General features: G+C 44.6%; 1 protein-coding gene across 3 annotated transcripts; it reads right to left on the minus strand.

The window, feature by feature from the left end:
- Positions 1–1,951: 1,951 nt before the first annotated feature.
- On the minus strand, positions 1,952–21,134 carry LOC133054674 (zinc finger protein 883-like). Of its 3 annotated transcripts, XM_061139894.1 has the most exons (5): positions 21,100–21,134; positions 14,744–14,835; positions 13,871–13,997; positions 12,336–12,437; positions 1,952–9,082 (listed from the first exon to the last, which is right to left on the minus strand). In XM_061139894.1, exons 2-5 carry the CDS (start codon positions 14,774–14,776, stop codon positions 7,200–7,202), a joined length of 2,145 nt encoding a protein of 714 aa, XP_060995877.1. In that variant the 5' UTR covers positions 14,777–14,835; positions 21,100–21,134; the 3' UTR covers positions 1,952–7,199. The 3 variants fall into 3 exon arrangements, with proteins under 3 accessions (XP_060995877.1, XP_060995879.1, XP_060995878.1); XM_061139896.1 differs by lacking the exons at positions 13,871–13,997; positions 14,744–14,835; positions 21,100–21,134 and adding an exon at positions 9,676–9,857 and having other exon boundaries at positions 12,332–12,398; XM_061139895.1 differs by lacking the exons at positions 12,336–12,437; positions 13,871–13,997; positions 14,744–14,835; positions 21,100–21,134 and adding an exon at positions 9,676–10,270.
- Positions 21,135–22,193: the final 1,059 nt, after the last annotated feature.

Raw genomic sequence — 22,193 nt, forward strand, 5'->3', positions numbered from 1 at the left:
GCAGTGATTTTGGAGCCCAAAAAAATAGTCTGACATTGTTTCCACTGTTTCCCCGTGAAGTGATGGGCCCAGATGCCATGATCTTAGTTTTCTGAATGTTGAGCTTTAAGCCAACTTTTCCACTCTCCTCTTTCACTTTCATCAAGAGGCTTTTAAGTTCCTCTTCACTTTCTGCCGTAAGGGTGGTGTCATCTGCATATCTGAGGTTATTGATATTTCTCCCGGCAATCTTGATTCCAGCTTGTGCTTCTTCCAGCCCAGTGTTTCTCATGATGTACTCTGCATACAAATTAAATAAGCAGGGTGACAATGTACAGCCTTGGTGTACTTTTCCTATTTGGAACCAGTCTGTTGTTCCATGTCCAGTTCTAACTGTTGCTTCCTGACCTGCATACAGATTTCTCAGGAGGCAGCTCAGGTGGTCTGGTATGCCCATCCCTTTCAGAATTTTCCACAGTTTATTGTGATCCACACAGTCAAAGGCTTTGGCATAGTCAATAAAGCAGAAGTAGATGTTTTTCTGGAACTCTCTTGCTTTTTTGATGATCATTAGCAAAATGCAAATCCAAACCACAATGAGATGCTACCCACTAGGATGGCTATAATAAAAAAAAAAAAAAAGTCAATTCCCTGGTGGCCCAGTGGTTAGGACATGGCACTATCACTGCCCTGGTCCCAGGGTTCAATCCAGGTTGGGGAACTAAGATCTCAAAAGCCGCATGGTGCAGTCAAAACAAAAACAAAAAAAAGCCATTATTACATGAAGATTTCCTTTGGGGGGGGGGGTTACAACATTTAATTGCTTGGCTTTGAAACTTATGGGTAGACTTACCTCTCTGTTGGTAAAGAAAGTCCCAACAAGATAGAAACGAATTGTTCCCTTTGTATCAAAAACTGTATAAAAGCAAATCTCTGCTGAGTCAGAAAACTTCCTTGTTTGGTAAATATCAGCTGTTACAGAGGAACAGAAAAGAACTGATAAACTCACCAGGAAAACAGTATCACAAGGCTTGGGCCATTCCATTGCTGAGAGATTATTTACACCTGGTATAACAAAAAAGTGAAAGTGTTAGTTGCTCAGTTCAGTTCAGTTGCTCAGTCGTGTCCAACTCCTTGCAACCCCATGGACTGCATCACCCCAGACTTCCCTGTCCGTCACCAACTCCCGGAGTTTATTCAGGCTCATATCCATTGAGTCAGTGATGACATCCAGCCATCTCATCCTCTGTCATCCCCTTCTCCTGTCTTTGATCTTTCCCAGCATCAGGGTCTTTTCCAGTGAGTCAGCTCTTCACATCAGGTGGCCAAAGTATTGGAGTTTCAGCTTCAACATCAGTCCTTCCAATGAACACCCAGGACTGATCTCCTTTAGGATGGACTGGTTGGATCTCTGAAGTCCAAGGGACTCTCAAGAGTCTTCTCCAACACCACAGTTCAAAAGCATCAATTCTTCGGTGCTCAGCTTTCTTTGTAGTCCAACTCTCACATCCATACATAACTACTGGAAAAACCATAGCCTTGACTGGATGGGCCTTTATTGGCAAAGTAATGTCTCTGCTTTTTTTCTTTTTCAGTTCTACCACTTTATTGCTACCAACCCATTTCCCTCCACCCTCGTGCACACATGCTCAGTCATGTAATCCCATGGCCTTCAGCCCTCCAGACTCCTCTGTCCATGGACTTTTCCAGGCAAGAATACTGGAGTGGGTTGCCATTTCCTTCTCCAGGAATGTCTCTGCTTTTTAATATGCTGTCTAGGTTGGTCATAATTTTCTCCCAAGGAGTAAGCGTCTTTTAATTTCATGGCTGCAGTCACCATCTGCAGTGATTTTGGAGCCCCCCCAAAATAAAGTCAGCCACTGTTTCCACTGTTTCTCCATCTATTTGCCATGAAGTGATGGGACCAGATGCCATGATCTTAGTTTTCTGAATGTTCAGCTTTAAGCCAACTTTTTCACTCTCCTCTTTCATCAAGAGGCTCTTTAGTTCCTCTTCACTTTCTGCCATAAGAGTGGTGTCATCAGCATATTTGAGGTTCATCAGCATATTTGAGGTTATCGATATTTCTCCTGGCAATCTTGATTCCAGCTTGTGCTTCATCCAGCCCAGCGTTTCTCATGATGTACTGTGCATTTAAGTTAAATAAGCAGTGTGACAATATACAGCCTTGATGTACTCCTTTCCCTTTTGGAACCAGTCTGTTGTTCCATGTCCAGTTCTAACTGTTGCTTCCTGACCTGCATACAGATTTCTCAGGAGGCAGGTCAGGTGGTCTGGTATTCCCATCTTTTTCAGAATTTTCCACAGTTTTGTGATGCACACAGTCAAAGGCTTTGGCATAGTCAATAAAGCAGAAGTAGATGTTTTTCTGGAACTCTCTTGCTTTTTTGATGATCCAGTGGATGTTGGCAATTTGATCTCTGGTTCCTCTGCCTTTTCTAAATCCAGTTTGAATGAAAGAGTTGCTGTGAGGGATGTTTCTCAGGGGAAGGATCTTGAAAAAGGCTTTAAGGGTCCAGTGGGAGATCACCAGGAAGAGAAGGAAAAATGCTATCTTTACTTACATACCTGGCCAAAATTTAAAGTTGTATGACAGTTTTGAGGGTGTGAGGAAACTACCACTCTTACCATACAAGTGGGGATGGTAATTTACTTCAGCCTTGAAGTAAATCAGTCCATTAATCGGTGACTATTTTCTGAGAACCTACCACGTTTTAGGCAGTACTTTAGACTCTGGAGACAGTGATTAAAGACACAAAAGGCAATAAAGAGGAAACTCGTAATAGGAAATTATAAGTTCAGTTCAGTTCAGTGGCTCAGCCGTGTTTGACGCTTTGTGACCCCATGGACTGCAGCATGCCAGGCTTCCCTGCTCATCACCAACTCCCAGTGCTTACTCCAACACATGTCCATTGAGTTGGTGATGCCATCCAACCATCTCATCCTCTGTCGTCCCCTTCTCCTCCCGCCTTCAATCCTTCCCAGCATCAGGGTCTTTTCCAATGAGTCAGTTCTTTGCATCAGGTGGCCAAAGTATTGAAGCTTCAGCTTCAGCATCAGTCCCTCTAATGAATATTCAGGACTGATTTCTGTTAAGATGGACTGATTGGATCTCCTTGCAGTCCAAGAGACTCTCAAGAGGCTTCTCCAACAGAAGCATCAATTCTTCAGCACTCAGCTTTCTTTATAGTCCAACTCTCACATCCATACATGACTACTGGAAAAAACATACCTTTGACTAGACGGACCTTTGCTGGCACAGTAATGTCTCTGCTTTTTAATATGCTGTCTAGGTTGGTCATAACTTTTCTTCTAAGGAGTAAGCATCTTTTAATTTCATGGCTGAAGTCATCATCTGCAGTGATTTTGGAGCCCCCCCCAAAATAAAGTCTGTCACTGTTTTCATTGTTTCCCCCGGTCTATTTTCCATGAAGTGATGAGACCAGATGCCATGATCTTAGTTTTCTGAATGTTGAGTTTTAAACCAACTTTTTCACTATCCTCTTTCACTTTCATCAAGAGACTCCTTAGTTCTTCGCTTTCTGCCATAAGGGTGGTGTCATCTGCATATCTGAGGTTATTGATATTTCTCCTGGCAATCTTGATTCCAGCTTGTGCTTCATCCAGCTGAGTTTCTCATGATGTACTCTGCATATAAGTTAAATAAGCAGGGTGACAATATACTGCCTTGAGGTACTCATTTCCTGATTTGGAACCAGTCTGTTGTTCTTTGTCTTTTCTAACTGTTGCTTCTTGACCTGTATACAGATTTCTCAGGAGGCAGGTCAGGTGGTCCCATCTCTTGAAGAATTTTCCAGTTTGTTGTGATCCACACAGTCAAAGACTTTGGTGTAGTCAATAAAGATGTAGATGTTTTTCTGGAACTCTTGCTAGATGATCCAACGGATGTTGGCAATTTGATCTCTGGTTCCTTTGCCTTTCCTAAATCCAGCTTGAACATCTGGAAGTTCATGGTTCACATATTGTTGAAGCCTGGCTTGGAGAATTTTGAGCATTACTTTGCTAGCATGTGAGATGAGTGCAATTGTGCAGTAGTGTGAACATTCTTTGGCACTGTCTTTCTTTGGGATTGGAATGAAAACTGACCTTTTCCAGTCCTGTGGCCACTGCTCAGTTTTCCAAATTTGCTGGCATATTGAGTGCAGCACTTTCACAGCATCATCTTTCAGGATTTGAAATAGCTCAACTGGAATTCCATCACCTCCACTAGCTCTGTTCATAGTGATGCTTCCTAAGGCCCACTTGACTTCGCATTCCAGGATGTCTGGCTCTAGGTGAGTGATCACACCATCATGATTATCTGGGTCATGAAGATCTTTTTTGTATAGTTCTTTGTATTCTTGCCACCTCTTCTTAATATCTTCTGCTTCTGTTAGGTCCATACCATTTCTGTCCTTTATTGTGCCCATCTTGTGTTCATGAAATGTTTCCTTGGTATCTCTAGTTTTCTTGAAGAGATCTATAGTCTTTCCCATTGCATTATTTTCCTCTATTTCTTTGCATTGATCACTGAGGAAGGCTTTCTTATTTCTCCTTGCTTTCTTTGGAACTCTGCATTCAGATGGGTATATCTTTTCTTTTCTCCTTTGCCTTTCACTTCTCTTCTTTTCTCAGCTATTTGTAAGGCCTCCTCAGACAACCATTTTCTTTTTTTGCATTTCTTTTTCTTGGGGATGGTCTTGATCACTCCTTCCGTACAATGTCACAAAGTAAACAGGCAAAGGAGTGAAAGAGGAATGAAAGGGTGATCAGGAAATATAATTATTTGAGGGTAATGGTGAAACAAAAACTATGTAAATCTCAAATGCATTGTAGAGAAATATTAATGTATAGCAGCTTTACCTGTAGATTTCTTCTTCCTAGTGTTTGTCACAATTTGAGCTAAGGTTTTCTTGACTTACCACAGAAGGCATCTCAAAATATTAGGGTAAACAAGATGAATGCCTTGTTTGGGTCCTTTAGGCTACTTGAGGTAGTAGACTGTCTTTTTTCCCACAACTTTATTTTTGGTTGTTGCACGAACTACTCTCTGTTTGCAGCGTGCAGGTTTACTGCAGTGGCTTCTCTTGTTGCAGAGCACAGGATATGGGGCACACGGGCTTCAGCGGTTGCAACTCCCAGGCCCCAGAGCACAGGCTCAATAGTTGCTGCACGTGGACTTAGCTGCTCTGTGGCATGCAGGGATCGAACTCGTTTCTCCTGCACTGAGGAGCAGATTTTTTTTTTTTTTTAAACCACTGAATCACCAGGGAAACCCTAAACTGTCTTTCTTGTTTGAGTAGTTTTGAGTTTTCTGTTACCTGAAACTCAAACATCTTTTGTAATATAGTCTACTAGTCTCATTTTAAGTACAAAGAAACTGGATCAGTCAGCAAGGCAATGGCAAAGGCAAAATTCAAAATTAGGTTCTCTTAGACTAAAAATCCAATTATTCTACACTAATATGTCAGTAAAAGAGGGGTGAATCTTTGAGAAGGAAGTGGACCAAAAATGCCGAGAAAGTTACATATGTTGTGGAATATATTCTGATGAGTTATTTAAAGATGCCACACTGCTGACTTTAAGGATGAAGTGGCCACCAGCCAAGGAATCAGTGCAAGTGATTTCTAGAAATTGAAATTTTATACCATAAGACATAATAAATGCAGAAGGAATAAAAATTTAATTGTTAAAAATCATAAAAGTACTAGAATAAAATATAGGAGAACTTTTTTCATAATGTTGGGCATGAGGAAGGTCTTTCTTAGCATGACAGTTGATCCAAGAAGTATGAAAGAAAATAGAATTGAATACATAGAAAGTTTAAAATTCTATATAGCCAAATATACCATAAGCAAAACTAAGAGAAATAACAAACTAACAAAATACCAAAGAATTAATATGTATAATACATAGACTTGTTCCTGTAAATCAATACAAAAATGCAGCCCAATTAAAAATGGGCAAAATATACAAGTAAGCAATTTGAAGAAGACAAAACATCAATAAGTGTATAAAAAGATCATTAATCTCCCTATCAATAGGATATTTTTAATTAGATTAGAAATGTTAAAAATAAGACTAATACTGAGTATTTATGAATGACATGGAGGAACAAAGAAATAGGCACTCATATACACTTTCAGGAGTCATGTAAATTGGTTTATCCTTTTCTGAGGATTATTTAGCAATAACTATCACAATTTTAAATATGGACATTCTGTGATCCCATAAGCTTACTTCTAGGAATTCATCTTATGGGGATAATTTGCAAAGTGTTAAATAATGTATGTCCAATGATGAAAAAGTAAATAAAACAAATATCCAATAACAGAGGTTGGTTAAATAAATTCAAGAAATTCTAGCATGAAATATTATGCAGCTGTTAAAAATGGCAAATGATGACATAGATATATACACATGTATATATAATATTTTTGTACAACATGTACTATATATTTTTTGCATTGTCATGGGAAAATATTCCCATTATATCAAGTTAAAAAATTGTTTCTAAAATCACATATCTGTGATTATACCAGTAAATATTTTATGTGTGCCATACCATGCTCAGTCACTTCAGTTGGGTCTCTTTGCCACTCCATGGACTGAAGCCCACCAGGCTCCTCTGTCCGTGGTATTTTCCCAGCAAGAATACTGGAGTGGGTTGCTATGCGCTCCTCCAAGGGATCTTCCCAACCCAGGAACCCACTCCAGTATTGCCTGGAAAATTCCATCAGAGGAGCCTGGTGGCCTATAGTCCAAGAGGTTGCAAAGAGTTGGACATGACACTTGACTCTTGACATGACTCATGACTTGGACATGAATGACTAACATTTTCAGTTTTCATATACTTCATAAGAACAGAAAGGGAGAAACAGCAGAAAATTGAGAGACCTTATTAAAGATCCCAGCTGAAGATGCATCTCATTTAGACCACCCCATACCTACCACACCACCTGGAGACACTGTAAGGTTGAGAAATAGGGGGGAAGCCACGGTTTTAGGGTGAAGCCCTTTAAATGATCAGAAGCTGTCCCAGCTGGTGATAAATGGTGCCATCCTTCCAGGAAAATAAAGGAACCAACTCTTTTGATACATAGTGTTAGGGCTCCTCTCTGGCAGGAAGTTACAACTGCTGATGAAGGCTGAATGGAATCCAACAGCAGAATCACCAGTCTGTTTCACTCGCAGGCCCTCTAGTCAGCATGAGTTCTCTGATCAGCAAGCTGCGTGCTCCAAGAAATGGCTTTCTCAAAATCATGGCAGACATAGCCACCATGCATGGTAGGAAGTCTCTGGTGTTCTGCCAGATGTGGTCCCCAGTTGAAGTCCTCTCCACATTTGTTACATGCAGAGTGCTTGCCACCCCTGTGAACTTTCTGGTGTTGAATGAGGTGTGAGATCTGGGTATACGTTTTCCCACAGTTCTTACACTTGTAGGGCTTCTCCCCAGTGTGAATCCTTTGGTGTTGAATAAGGTGGATGCTCTGGTTGAAGGCTTTCCCGCATTCCTTACAGGCATAGGGCTTCTCACCCGTGTGAATCCTCTGGTGTTGAGTGAGGGATGAGCTGTGACTGAATGTTTTCCCACAGTCCTTACACTTATAGGATTTCTTGCCCGTGTGGATCTTCTGATGCTCAATAAGATGGGTGCTCTGGCTAAAGGCTTTCCCACACTCACAGCACTCATAAGGTTTCTCTCCCGTGTGAGTCCTCTGGTGCTGAATGAGATGGGAGATCTGGGTGTATGCCTTACTGCAAACTTTACACTCATAGGGCTTCTCCCCGGTGTGAATTCGCTGGTGGCGTGTAAGCGAGGAGTTCTGGCTGAAGGTTTTCCCGCATTTGTTACACTTGTAGGGCTTTTCACCAGTGTGAATTGTCTGGTGTTGAATAAAGGAAGAGGTGTGACCGAAAGCCTTTCTACAGTCATTACAGACATAGGGTTTCTCCCCTATGTGAATACTCTGGTGCCTCATGAGGTGGGAGATCTGTGTGTAAGCCTTCCCGCAATCGTGACACTCATAGGGCTTCTCGCCAGTATGAATTCTCTGATGCTGAATCAGCGACGAACTGTGGCTGAAGGCTTTGCCACACTCGGGGCACTCATAAGGTTTCTCTCCAGTGTGAACTCGCTGGTGCTGTGTCAGCGACGAGCTGTGGCTGAAAGTCTTCCCACACTCATTACACTTGTAGGGTTTCTCTCCGGTGTGGATTGTCTGGTGCTGAGTCAGGGAGGAGGTGTGACAGAAAGCCTTGCCACATTCGTCGCATTTGTAGGGCTTCTCTCCTGTGTGGATTTTCTGGTGGCGGGTGAGGTGGGACACCTGGGAGTAGAACTTTCCACACTGGTGGCATTTATAGGGTTTCTCCCCCGTGTGGCATCGCTGGTGCTTGATGAGGGAGGAACTCTGGGTGAAGGCTTTCCCACACTCCTTGCATTTGTAGGGTTTTTCTCCAGTGTGGATCCTCTGGTGCTCAGTGAGTGATGAGCTCTGGGTAAAGGTCTTGCCACACTCGTTGCAGGCGTAGGGCTTCTCTCCCGTGTGGATGATGTGGTGCTGGATGAAATATGAGCTGTTGCTGAATGCCTTCCCGCAATCATTACACTTGTAGGGCTTCTCTCCAGTGTGAATTCTCTGGTGTATAATGTAGTCAGAATGGTAGATGAAGGCTTTCCCACATTCTGTGCAGTTGAATGGTTTCTTCTCGACAAAGGTCCTTTGGCATTTGAGGATCTTTCTTGACCCGGTCCACTTCTGAGGCCTCTCTCCCCCAAGCACTCTTTGCTTCCTTATGAAGGCTGAGGTCCTCTTGAAGCTTCTCCTAAGCTCGTTGCAGTCAAGGCCCTTCTTCTCATGGGTATCTTCCTTGGGAGTAGCAAACAACCACCTCAAACACCTCTCCTGCTTGCTCTGGTCTTCCAGCTGACAGCCACACGTCCAGGACTCCCCCAGCTTGGCATCTCCAAGCACTGCCCTTAAAATTCCCTCCATCTTTGCCACTGGGGAAGCCACCTCTTCAGAAATACTCTTTTTTGGAAGCATCTCCTGATTAGTTGCAGAGCTTGTCTCCAAGTCTGAAAGAAATGGAAAATATCAACTTCATCTGTCCCAGGACAAAAGAAGCTGATTATTTAGATATGGCATTGTAATCTCAAAAAGATTTCAAAGTTCATATTGCTAGTTCAAAAGGCATGAGGTAGACTCATGTTGTGACACAGAAGGATGGACTCAGTATATTCTAAACACACAAAAAATTGAGTGGCAAAGCAGTTTATGTGCATAGTGGTTTCTTAGCCATAATGTGTAACACATTTTCACAAATCAATAAGAAAAAGATAAATAGTCTAATGAAATGGTGAAGCAGGAATGTGAACAGACATTCTGTAGAAGGAAAACAAGTGGCTGATAAATACGTAAAAAGATGCTCAACATTAGTGGTAGTCTAAAAAGTCAAGTTACTCAGATGCCATTAAAAAATATTCAGTGTTGGCAAACGAGGATGGTAGAAGCATTCTCATACCATTGCTGGAGGGCGTGTGCAGGGAGAGTTAACACAGAAGGTCCAATTTACTCAGTTTTTATTTCTCTCTGTAACCATGGCAATGACACTTGGCTAACCTCTGAGCACTGAACTCCTGGGATGTTTACACAGCTACAGGTTAATTACCTTTTTCTGTGTGCCCGAAACCATGGGTCAAAATGGAGTAGGCCATCAGCACTGTTTACTGTAAGTGGAGGGTTCGTGCCGTCCATCTGGTGCCTGGTTTGTGGTCCTCACCATGGCCGGTTATGTAGCAGGTATATGCTAATGTTGGGCTTCCCAGGTGGTGCTAGTGGTAAAGAACACACCTGCCAATGCAAGAGGTGTAAGACACACAGGTTTGATACCTGGGCTGGGAAGATTCCCTGGAGGAGAGCACAGCAACCCACTTTAGTATTCTTGCCTGGAGAATCCCATGGACAGGAGACCACTACAGTCCATAGGGTTGCAAAGAATCAGACGTGGACTGAAGCAACTTAGCATGCACACATATAGGGTAGAGAATGTGTTAGAGCATCTTTTCATGTGCTTGTTGAACACTTGGGTGTCTTTGGAGAAAATGGCTATTGAGATCCTTGGCCCACTTTTTTTCTTGTATTTATTTATTTGGCTGCACTGGGTCTTAGCTGAAGCACTCAGGATCTTTAACTGCAGCATGCAAACCCTTAGTTGCAGCACGTGAGATCTAGTTTCCTGATCAAGGAGGGAAACTAGCCCAAGCACTGGGAGTGTGGAGTCTTAGCCACTGGACCACCAGGGAAGCCACCCTATTTTTAACGAGATTGTCTTTTTATTATTGAGTTGTATGAATTATCCGTCCCTTGCCAGACATATAATTTACAAAATTTGTCTTGTGTTCTGTGGGTTGCCTTTTCTTTGTAGTGTCTTTGAAGCAAACAATTTTTAAATTGTGATGGTGTCTGATTTACTTTTTCTTTTGTCATTTGTTCCTTTGATGTCATATCTAAGAAACCATTGCCTAATCCAGTGACATCAGGATTATTTTCAAAATCCCACATTGCATTTAGTCGTCATATCTCGGGGGGTGAACCCCCTACCATCCACTCGTTTGGTGATTTTTCTGGAAGGATTTACATGACTCAACAAGTTGAATGCCCAGTTAAAGTTTCTACAGCAAAGTATATAACAAATATGTGTGTGGGTAAAGGGCTTCCCAGGTGGTGCTAGGGGTAAAGAACCTGCCTGGATTGCAGGAGACCTTAGAGACATAGGTTTGACCCCTGGGCCGGGAAGATCCCCTGGAGGAGGGCATGGCAATCCATGCCAGTATTCTTGCCTGGAGACTCCCATGGACACAGGAGCCCCATAGGCTGCAGTCCATGGGGTTGCAAAGAGTGGGACATGACTGAAGCGACTTAGCTAGAGAGATCACATGCAGGCTAGAGTCATCCTCTCTGCAAGAGTCACGTGGATGTGCTTTTCTCTACTGATGTGAACTTCAAAGACACATGGAGATGTTCTCATCCATGGAAACCCACTTGAGTCTCAAGAGTCCAGAGTTCTTTAACTTAGTCCTCATAAGAAACGCAGTGAAGTGGGTACTGTTAGTGTCCTACTTTACAGATAAGCACCCAGAGCTTACGTCACTTGCCCACAGTCACATGCTGTCAGTGGCAGAGCTCGGATTCGAACTCAGAGAGTCTGGCTCCAGGGCCCACACTCACTGCCGCATGAACCTGTGCAGTAATAGTAGCTCAAGCAAGCAGCTGTGAAAGCACCAAGAAGGGGCAGGTCACTCAGCCTGGAAGTCAGGGGAGGCCTCCTGGAAGAGGTGACCTGTATCCTTGAGGAACATGAAGGCGTTTGCCAGGCAGACAAAGCAGGGAAGGGTGTTCCAGGCAGAGGGAACAACACGTGTGAAGACCCAGAGTGGGAACACATGTTCAAGTTCAGGGCAGGACAGGGGCTTTGGTGAGTGAGGTTAGGGCATAGCGTATCACCACAGGTGGATGGTGATGAGAGATGAGGCCAGAGACAGAACAGGCTGGACCATGTAGTAAGGCCTCAAGTACCAGGTTTGGGCTCGGACTCAGACTCAGGGCACTGGGAGGTCACAGGAGGGCTGTAGGCAGGAGAGGGATGGGATCTGGGGCTGTCTGTGAGATGAACCACAGGGTGTAAGGCCAGAAGCTGGGAGGCCAGGAAGGAGGCTGTTGGGGGGGGGGGGGGGGTCCAGGTAAGGTTCACTGAGGCCTAAGCCAGGGCTGTGGGGTGGGGGGGAACTGGGCAAAGAGAGGGGGCAGGAGGGACAGGACTGGAACCTGATGTGATGAGTGAAGGGGAGGGAGGGGGCAAGTCCTGGTCCCACAACAGGACGGACAGTGATGGAAATAGAGATGCTTCTGTCCCCTCCTCTGATGAGGCTGTGGGCTAGTAGGGGCAGAAATCTGGCTTCTTCCTGTCTCCTAACATGTCAGGCCAGGTACCACTTCTGGGTACCACAGTGATAACCACTGGAGCCTACTCTGAGCATGGGGTTTCCTGGGTGAGAGGCGCCAGGCTGCCCTCTACATGTTAACTCACTTACTCTTCCCAATTCCAGATACTGTCATTGATCCCATTTTGCAGATGAGGAAACTGAGGTACACAAGGGCTAAATGACTTGCCTGAAGGTCACAGAGCCAGGAAGTAGTGGAGCTTGGATTCAAATGCAGGGCCCAAAGTGACAGCCTGTATATTACATTCCCTCACTCTTGAATAACCATCACTGATCACAACAGATGGGGTGGGAAGATGTCTCACACCTGCTAGACACACTTACCCACCTGGACAGGTAACTTGCTGGGTTTCTCTCCTCTCCATCCTGGGCTCTTCCCCTTGCTCCAGACGGGAGATCACATCAGGTTTGGCCCCAGGAAACCCTGCCCCTGGAAAAGACACAAGACTTGGCCATGGATGCCATGGTTACAGGGAGGCCTCGGGGCTGGGCCCCAGGCCCTGGGTCTACAGAGGAGATGCATACATTGGATGCCTAATGATTGGAAGATCTAATGGCCAACACTAAACTTGATTACTGAGTGCCTACTCCATTCCAGAGAGAGCCTGAACCCCGATGTCACTGTTTAAGCTTCCAGCTCTGTGTTCAAGTTGAATGCAAAATACATACCACATTTTGAAGACTTGACATGGAGAAAAAAGCAAATGATCTCATTAATAATTAATAGGCTATTATGATGTCAACATCGCCCACATGATCATACTTTGGCTAGATTGGGTGCCACAAAACAGATAACTAAAATTCATCTCATCTGATTCTTTTTTTTTTTTTTCCAGGCCTGCTGTCTTTGGGCTTCCCAGGTGGCTCAGTTGTAAAGAATCTTCCTGCCAATGCAGGAGATGTGGGTTTTGATCTCTGAGTGGGGAAGATCCCCTGAGAAGGAAATGGCACACCACTCTAGTATTCTTGCCTGGATAATCCCATGGACAGAGGAGCCTGGTGGGCTATAGTCCATGGACTTGCAGAGTCAGACATGATTTAGCAACTAAACAACAAACAATTCCTTTCTTCCTGCACTGGGGGGAAGTGTTCCCCTCACCAAATTATGCCCCCAGGGACCTCAGCACGTGACCTGATTTGGAGCGAGGGGCTTTGCAGATATAACTAATTAAGATGAGGTCCTAATGGATTAGGGTGGACCCTAATTCTAATGACTGGGGTCCTTATAAGAATAGAGACACACGGACACATTGGGAGGGAAAAAGGCCAGGTGAAGATAGAGGCAGAGATTGGGGTAAAGCGGGTACAGGGCAAATGAAACAGATGTTTCATTCTATGAAACAAACAGACTCATAGACATAATAGAGAACAGATTTGTGGTTGCCAAGGGTTGGGGGGAGGGCGGGAGGGAAGGACTGGGAGTTTGGGATTAGCAGATGCAAACTATTATATATAGAATGGATAAACAACAAGGTCCTATGGTATAGCACAGGGAACTATATTCAACATCCTGTGACAAGCCAAAATGGAAAAGAATATGAAAAAGGATATATATATATGTATAACTGAGTCACTTTGGTGCATAGCAGAAATTAACATTGTAAATCAACTATATTGCAATAAAATTTTTTAAAAAAGAAGCAGAAGGCAGGGGCACTGGCTGAAGGATCGGTGGGACAGGCAGAAGACTGGGCACCTGGGTATGCTGGAGATTCTGGGAGAAGCCATTGGAGAGACAGATGTATGGGCCACCCAGCAGGGGCCCGGGAGAGGAGCAGAGAGGACCCCAGTGAATGAATGCCCACAGTTAAGCAGTGGGTGGGCATAGAGGCCATGAGAGGAGGGCAGGGGGCAGAGACTCACCCAAAGAGAGAAGGTTCTGGTAATTCTCCAGCATCACATCCCGATACAGCTCCCTCTGGCCAGGCCCCAGGTGGCCCCACTCCTCCAGGGTGAAGTCCACGGCCACGTCTTTGAAGGTCACTGATTCCTGCAAGGGCCAGTATTACATCACAGAGGGGCATGTCTTTCTAGAATCCTGGGGTGGGACAAGTCATGGGTCAAGAGCCTACCACTTGCTCTCTGGCCTGAAACATTCTGACCCGGCAGATTAGGGTGGCAAAAACCCGAACGAACTTTTTGGCCAACCGTATAGAACACAGTCCCCCATCTTTACCGCCATCTGGTGGAAAGTTGTTATACTACACCAATTATTTCTAGCATATGACAGTCGACTGCCATCTGGGTGTAAATTGCTATAATAAATATACCGATGTATGAGGGAGGATATGCAAATCACGCCATTGAGATGAGGTACCCTTGTGTGGTGCGTAACCTACATACCTGACAACCCTGAGAAACACTTAAAAAACTACCCAGTCATTGTGTGCCAGAGCTATTCCTAAGTCACACTCCATCCTAGACTCCTACGCGACCCCAACCCCCACTCCTGACTCCAAGAATAAGGCTCGGGGGTGAAGCAAAGCCATCACTACCCACTTTACCTGGTAACCAAAAGGCTGCTGAGCATTAGATGATTGATTTTTAGACCTCATCTAACACCCCACCCAGTTCAGAGCATCCTCCCCACGCCGCACCTCCCAGTTTCAGAGAAATCCTATCATTGTATCTCTCCCAGTACTGAGAGAGGCAGAAGGTCTTGAGGGCACACACAGAAGCGGGGAGGCCCTCTAGGGCCCACTAAGTTATCTCCGGGAAGAGGGAGCCCAGACTCACCTGGCCCTTGCTTGTCAGGGTCCTGATGGCCATTGCAGGGTCCCAGGAATGCACCCCCAAAAGAAAGGACCAGACCTGAGTCCACAAAGCTACTAGAGGGAGACAGAGCAGAGAGGGCGTCAGTTCTGGCTTGGACAGACACTCTGCCAAAGACGTCTAGTGACAAAGGGGTCCCTGGTCTGAGAGCCAAGGCAAAGGCTCAGGGCAGGCTGCCTGAGGCCTCCATTCTGTAACCATCACCATTCACAATCAAGGGGTTCAGCCCACTGCACCCAAAAACGGCTCTCAGAGAAGCAGCTACAGTTATCCCCAGGTGAGGAACTCTGAGCCCAAGAGGCCAAGGTCATTGCGCAAGGTCACAGAAAGATCAAGTGTTGGAGTGAGAATCAAATCCAGAAGTCTGCTCGCAGAGCTAATTCTTTTTTTACAGATTTGCTGTGTTGGGTCTTAGCTGCATCTTGTGAGATCTTTCACTGTGGCACATGGACTCTAGCTGTGACCCAACAGCTCAGTATTTGTGGCACGCAGGCTTAGTTGCTCCCCAGCATGTGAGATTTTAGTTCCCAGATCAGGGATCAAACCCATGTCCTCTCCATTGCAAGGTGGATTCTTAACCTCTGGACCACCAGGGAAATCCCAACAACCCCTCCTTTTGGTCTTATACTTTTTATTTATCTTAAAAATTTTTTTTTAATATTGGAGTAGAGTTGATTTGCAATGCTGTGTCAGTTTCAGGTGTAAAGCAAAGTGATTCAGTTACACATATATATTATATGTTCATTCTTTTTTTTTAGGTTATTTTCTCTTACAGGTTATCCCAGAATATTGAGTAGACTTCCTTGTGCTCTACTGTAGGCCCTTGTTGGTTATCTATCTTATAGACAGAAGTGTCTTGTAATTTTTAAATTGTGGTAAAACACATAGAAAATACACCATTTTAACCATTTGAATATATACAACTCGGTGGCATTTAATGCAGTCACAATGGTGTGCAATCATCAGAGCTATCTAGTTCCAGGACACTTTCATCATCGCCCAGAAGGGAAACCTTGTGCTATTAACCAGTCACCCTTGAATCCCCCTTCTCCCATGCCAGCCTCCCCCACCCTCCATAATGGCTAATCTTTCTGTCTCCATGCATTTGCCTACTCTGGACATGTCACATAAATGGAACCATCCATATATGACCTTTTGTGTCTGGCTTCTTTCACTCAGTACAATGTGTTTAAGACTCATCCATGTTACAGCACACAATCAGTGCCTCATTCCTATTTTATTTTTAATTGGAGGATAATCACAATATTATGATGGTTTCCCTTTTAAAACATTTTTTATCTGGACCATTTTTAAAGTCTTTATTGAATTTATTACAGTATTGCTTGTGTTTTATACTTGGTTTTTGGCCCCGAGGCACATGGGATCTCAGCTCCCAGACCCCTGGATTGAACCTGCATCTCCTGCATCGGAAGGTGAAGTCCTAACCACTGGACTGCCTGGGAAGTCCCTCCTCATTCCTTTTAATGGCTGAGTAATATTCCATTGTATGGATGGACCACATTTTGCAGAGCTCCTTTTACCTGTCCCAAAATCCTGCTTCAGGATCCTGGACTCCTGCTTAAGATGTCATTTAAAGAAAGATTCCAGCTATTGAAACCAAGTTCAAGAATCCTCTACAAAGAGAAGCTGGTGTTCAGAGACTTTCTTGGTGGTTCAGTGGTTAAGACTTGACACTTCCACTGCATGGGGTACAGATCTGATCCCTAATCAGGGATCCCATATGCTGCGTGGCACAGCCAAAAGAAAAAAAAGAGACAGAGAGAGAGAAGTTGGTGCTCAGCCTGTGGTCTCCTGCATTCATTCATCAAACATGCTCTGTGCCCCATGGGAGTAACAGGATTTTAAGGGCAGAGAGATGAGTGAGATGTGATTCTGCCCTCAAGGGACTTTCTGCCTGTGGGGAAAACAGGCATGGGCAATAGACCAGGTGGTGGGCTGAATAATGGTCCCCAAACATATCCCTTGGATGAACTTTTTAAAAAATATTTATTTATTTGGCTGCACCGGGTCTCAATTGTGGCATGTGAACCCTTAGTTGCAGTATGTGGGATCTAGGTCCCCAACCAGGGATCGAACTCAGGCCCCCTGCATTGGGAGATCAGAGTCTTAGCCACTGGACCACCAGAGAAGGCCTAGGATGAACTTTTTTTTTTTTTTTAATAAGATTATAAAGATTTTTTTTTTTTTATGTGGACCATTTTTAAAAGTCTTTATGGAATTTGCCACAATACTGTTTCTGTTTCATGTTTTGGTCAGCTGCGAGACATGTGGGATCTTAGCTGCCTGACCAGGTTGATCAAACCCACATCTCCCACTTTGGAAGATGAAGTCTCAACCACTGGTCCATCAGGAAAGTCCCCCGGGATGAACTTTTGATGTGATTAAGATAAGCGTCTTGAGAAGGGAAGGCCATCCTGGATTATCTGGCTGGATCCTAAGCATGATCACAGGGGTCCCTATAGGAGGGAGGCAGAGGTCAATCTGACACGGAGGAGAAGGCGGTGGGACAGATGTAAAGAGGAGTGGCATCAGAGAGACAAGGCACCATGCCTCTAGCTTTGAAGCTGGAGGAAGGGGCCACTAGCCAAGGAATGCAGGCAGCCCCCAGAAGCTGGAAAAGGCAAGGAGAGGAGATGGATTCTCCCCTGGAGCCTCTGGTGTGGTGGGGAGCATAGCTCTGCTGACATCTTGATAGTCGCCCAATGAAACCCAGTGCAGACTTCTGGCCTCCAGAACTGCAGGAGAACACTGCAGCTCTGTTGTTTGAAGCCAGTAAGTTTCTGGTAATTTGTTACAGCAGAAATGGGGAACTAACACAGTTCAGAAATAGACCCAGAGTCTCACAGCTGGCAAACAGATATATATTATACACACTTAGCTACACAGGAATGCATGCATCTGAGGGCTGAAACCAGTGGGTGAAATTTTCATGAAGGTCTTACACAGTCTTAACTTTCCTCACAAGTCACTCATTACTGCAAAGTCCCCTTATCCACGATTTCGCTTTCTGCGATTTCAGTTACCTGAGGTCAAGTGTGGTCCAAAAACACTGAGTGGAATATTCCATAAAGAAACAATTCATCAGTTTCAAATCACACACCATTCTGTCCAGCTTTGTCCCACCTGGTATGTGAATCATCATCCCCTTGTCCAGTGCATCCTGCCAGATGTTGTTCAGTTGCTCAGTTATGTCTTAACTCTTTTGTGACCCCATGGACTGTAGCCCACCAGGCTCCTCTGTCCATGGGATTCTCCGGGCAAAAATATTGGAATGGGTTGCTACTTCCTACTCCAGGAGATCTTCCTGACCCACGGATCGAACCCGTGTCTCCTATGTTGGCAGGCAGATTCTTTACCACTGAGCCACCTGGGAAGCCCCATCCTGTGTGATAGCCACTTAGTTGTCTTGATTGACTCTTGAAGTATCGCACTGCCTGTGTTCAAGTAGCCCTTATTTTACTTAATAATGGCCCCAAAGCTAAAGAGTAGTCATGCTGATGCTGGCCACTTGAATATGCCAAAAAGAAGCTTGAAGTGAAAAGGTGAAAGTTTTCAACTTAATAAAGAAAGAAGAAAAAAATCATGCTGAGGTTGCTAAGATCTATGGTAAGAATTAATCTTCTAACCGTGAAATTGTGAAGAAAGAAAAAGAAATTCAGGACTTCCCTGGCATCCAGTAGTTAGGACACTTTCACTGCCATGGCCCTGGGTTCAATCCCTGGTCAGGGATTATCTCACAAGCTGCATGGCACAGCCAAAAGAAAAAAAAGTCAACCTGCAAAAGTTAGTCACAGTGCCTAAGAGCTTAGTTAAGATGCAAGAGGCATTAAATTTGTACAATGAGATTTTTTTAGAGATGATATAAAAGTTTTATTATAGTATATTGTTATAATATGCAATCGTTATTTTTAATCTCTTACTGTGCCTAATTTATCAATACAATTTTATCATAGGTACAACTGTTTAGAAGAAACATGGTGTGACAATAAAGGGGAACCTCATTTAAAGTGGGGCTTCCCTGGCAGTTCAGATGGTAAAGAATCTGCTGGCAATGCAGGAGACGCAGGTTCAATCTCTGGATCAGGAAGATCCCCTGGAGGAGGGAATGGCTATGTACTCCAGTATTCTTGCCTGGAGATTTCCAAGTACAGAGGAGCCTGACAAGCTACAGTTGCAAAGAACTGGACATAACTTAGCCACTGAACACACATAAAACTGGAAAAGATGTACACTGTATCTCCTTCAACAAATTAACTACCGGCAAGCAACTAGGCCAATGAGAAACCATAATCACCTGGAAATTTCACTTTTCTCCAATGGACTTTTGTTAGAAACAACTCTTCCCAAATTCCTTGTTTTGTTTTTTTCTCTATAAAATAAAGCTCCCTCTCTCATTTGTTGAACTTCCCATGGCTTTTGCTATAACCTTCTTTTCCAGAATTACAATTCTCTGTTATTCTTGAATAAGCCCATTTTGCTGGTAAAATAACTGGTTGTTTTATTCTTTAGTTAACAATGGTATATAGAGGGTTCAGTACTTTCCGAGATTTCAGCCATCCACTGGGGATCTTGGAGTGTATCCTCCAAGGGGAAGGTGATTACTGTAATTATAAAATGAAGGTAATTTTTAAGCAGAGAAACTTGGCAGACACATTAGCCAAGTGATCAAGACCAATGTGACTGGTGATGGCCAAGCTGACATCACAGGCTGCTGGTCTGTTAAGGACACAGCATCATTCCTAAGGTATTCCTGCCAAAAGCATGTGATCTAAATCTAAACACGAGGGAACTTCCAGCATGTCTAAACTGAGGGACCGTCTAGAAGCACACAGTGTGTTATTTTCAGGATTGCTGAGATCGATGAAGGTCAAAAAAAGACTGAACGGAGGTTCCGTCTCCAGGTTATCGGAGACTAAACAGATAGGACCATGAATGCAGTGCATGATATGGGATTTTTCTTTTGCCATTTAGGACATTATTAGGACAATTATCGAAGTCTGAGGAAAGCTTGCAGAGTAGCTAATCAGTTGTATTTTACGGATGTTCACTTCCTCGTGTGATCGTGATGCAATGGTTTTGGAGGAAACTGAAACTTTGTTTTTAGAAAAAACACAGAGACTTATGGGGGCCGGGGGGGCACACAGAGACCCAGAGAGAAGGGGACAGACTCAGAGATAAAGAAGCAGAGACCTAGGGAGAGAGAAGGAGACAGAATGGGGATTAGGATGATGGTGGGATATTAGGGAAGATGAGACCCAAAGAGAGGGGAACAGACGCTCAGGATCAGGACAGGCACCGAGGGCGTGACCGTGCAGAGCAGGCTAGGGCTTTGGGGTTGGACATCCCTGGGCGTGAGCCCAGGTCGACCACTCATCAGCCCTGGGATCTGGGAGAAGCCTCGGAATCTCCCTGGCCTCTTTCTTCACCCGCCAAGTGAAGAACTGGTACACACTCCTTTCTAGGAAATCGCAACATTTCTGCACTCGGATAGACTCCTCGAAAACAGCAGGCGCCCTTGTCAGCTCGGAAGCAGTTATGGAATGAGAACGACGCCCCTTTTCCCGAGGCAACATAATTCTCCTAAAAGAAAAGGGGGGAATGAGAGAGTCACTTCCTAGGCAGGTTGATAAGAAGTCTAGGGGTCCCCAAGGAGAGAGAGGTCTGGGATATTCAAGGAGGAAGAAAGGACAAACTTTTACTTTTTTTCCTCTACATTCCTTAGGATTATATAACAATAATGTATCCTGCCTGAGGACAGTCTTTGGATTAAACCCTCTGGCTAATTCTGTTATCTTAAAACAAATTACGGGAGTAGGTCTGGTCTTTACAAGGATGTATCCTGCCTGAGGACGATCTTTGGATTAAACCTTCTGGCCAACTCTGTTATCTTAAAATGTAAATTATGGGAGTGGGTCTGGTGAGGCTTTACAACCTCCAGACATTCTTTGGATTCACTGGAGAGTATATAACTCCATTGCTAACACTAGCAAAGGGGGTACTCTTTTGCCCCCTTCTGATGCCTATGTCAGAAGCTTTCTCTATCTCCTTTAAACTTTAAAAAAACTTTATTACACACACACAAAAAAGAAAACAGGAGGCGCCCAATTTCTGTGCGCTGAGTGGAAGGCAGTCGGCTCGGGGGCCGCCTCACGAGCGGCAGGAGAGGGCGGGGCGCTGCCCACAGCGCCCTTCCCCTCCCACCCAGGCGGACTCTGGCCCGCCCCCTACGTGCCTGCCTGCCTGCTTGGGCCAGCCCACACCCAGCTGCTACCTCTCGGATCCGCCAGATCCGAACTCACCTGTGCTCCCCCGCGGGTGGTGCACGGCGCTCAGGCCTTCCCGCCCTCCTTCGAGCCCCCGGAGAGCGCCTGCGCGGTACCACAAGGCCCGGTACTTTAAACTCGGTTTCGCAAACTGGACCACATTTCCCGGAAACCATTGCGGCTCACGCTCCTCCAGGCCTCGGGTCTCTGAGAGCGCGGGAATGCTGGGAAATGGAGTCCAGAAACAGAATGTCGGGGGAGAGAACAGGTGTAAATAGCTGCTTTGCAGCCCCTGAAAACATGGTATTTGGGAAATGTATGGCTATACTGGCACAGTGAGTGTTCCTGTTATAGCCAGAGTCTTTCACTGTCCTCTACAGAAGACGACGTCATAGGCAAGTTAACCCATCTAACTGAACTACCTCCTGCTAAAGTAAAAGTCTTCAAGACACCACTGATGGGGAACGAATCGAGCCTGTTACTTAATTGTTCAATTTTCCTGGGCAACCGCCTTCCTGTTTGGTTCAGTTTCACTGTAGAGGGGGAGATAAAAAATATCCTCTGCGTTGGGTTGTGAGGTTTGAATAGGTTGAACTAAGTAACACCAGTAGAATATGTGATGTAGATGGAAAACACCATCTACGTCGTTATTAATAGTTCCCATCTCTTGATCTTTGTATTTTCTGTCCCCTCTGTCCACAATATCCTCTCTCTTCTACTTTTGGAAAATTCCTACTTTTCTTGCAGGAAAAGCTCTTATAGCCTCCTGTAGGAAACTTTCCTCTATTTCTATGAGTGAAAGTGGGATCACGCTGCTTGCTGCTCAAAAGCCAATAAAGAGACAAGGCTGGTGGAGAAGAAAATATGCTTTATTTTGGAGGCTGGCAACTTGGGGGGAACTCTGCATTCAAATAGTTGTATCTTTCCTTTTCTCCTTTGCTTTTCGTTAGCTCCCGGTCTTGTTTTTGCTGACTGTATCGAACTTCTCCATCCTTGGCTGCAAATAATATAATCAATCTGATTTCGGTGTTGGCCATCTGGTGATGTCCATGTGTAGAGTCTTCTCTTGTGTTGTTGGAAGAGGGTGTTTGCTATGACAAGTGCGTTCTCTTGGCAAAACTCTATTAGCT

This window comes from Dama dama, chromosome 4 (genome assembly GCF_033118175.1).
Source record: "Dama dama isolate Ldn47 chromosome 4, ASM3311817v1, whole genome shotgun sequence".
In the NCBI taxonomy this organism is placed as follows: Eukaryota; Metazoa; Chordata; class Mammalia; order Artiodactyla; family Cervidae; genus Dama; species Dama dama.

What these genes read in the sequence shown, in the direction of transcription:
- LOC133054674 (XM_061139894.1), bottom strand. Translation starts at nt 14,776, where the DNA reads ATGGCCATCAGGACCCTGACAAGCAAGGGCCAG. An exon ending in CCAGAACCTTCTCTCTTTGG is followed by an intron (nt 12,438 to 13,870) that starts GTGAGTCTCTGC and finishes TGTCTTTTCCAG; the next exon opens with GGGCAGGGTTTCCTGGGGCC. An exon ending in CCAGCAAGTTACCTGTCCAG is followed by an intron (nt 9,083 to 12,335) that starts GTGGGTAAGTGT and finishes CATTTCTTTCAG; the next exon opens with ACTTGGAGACAAGCTCTGCA.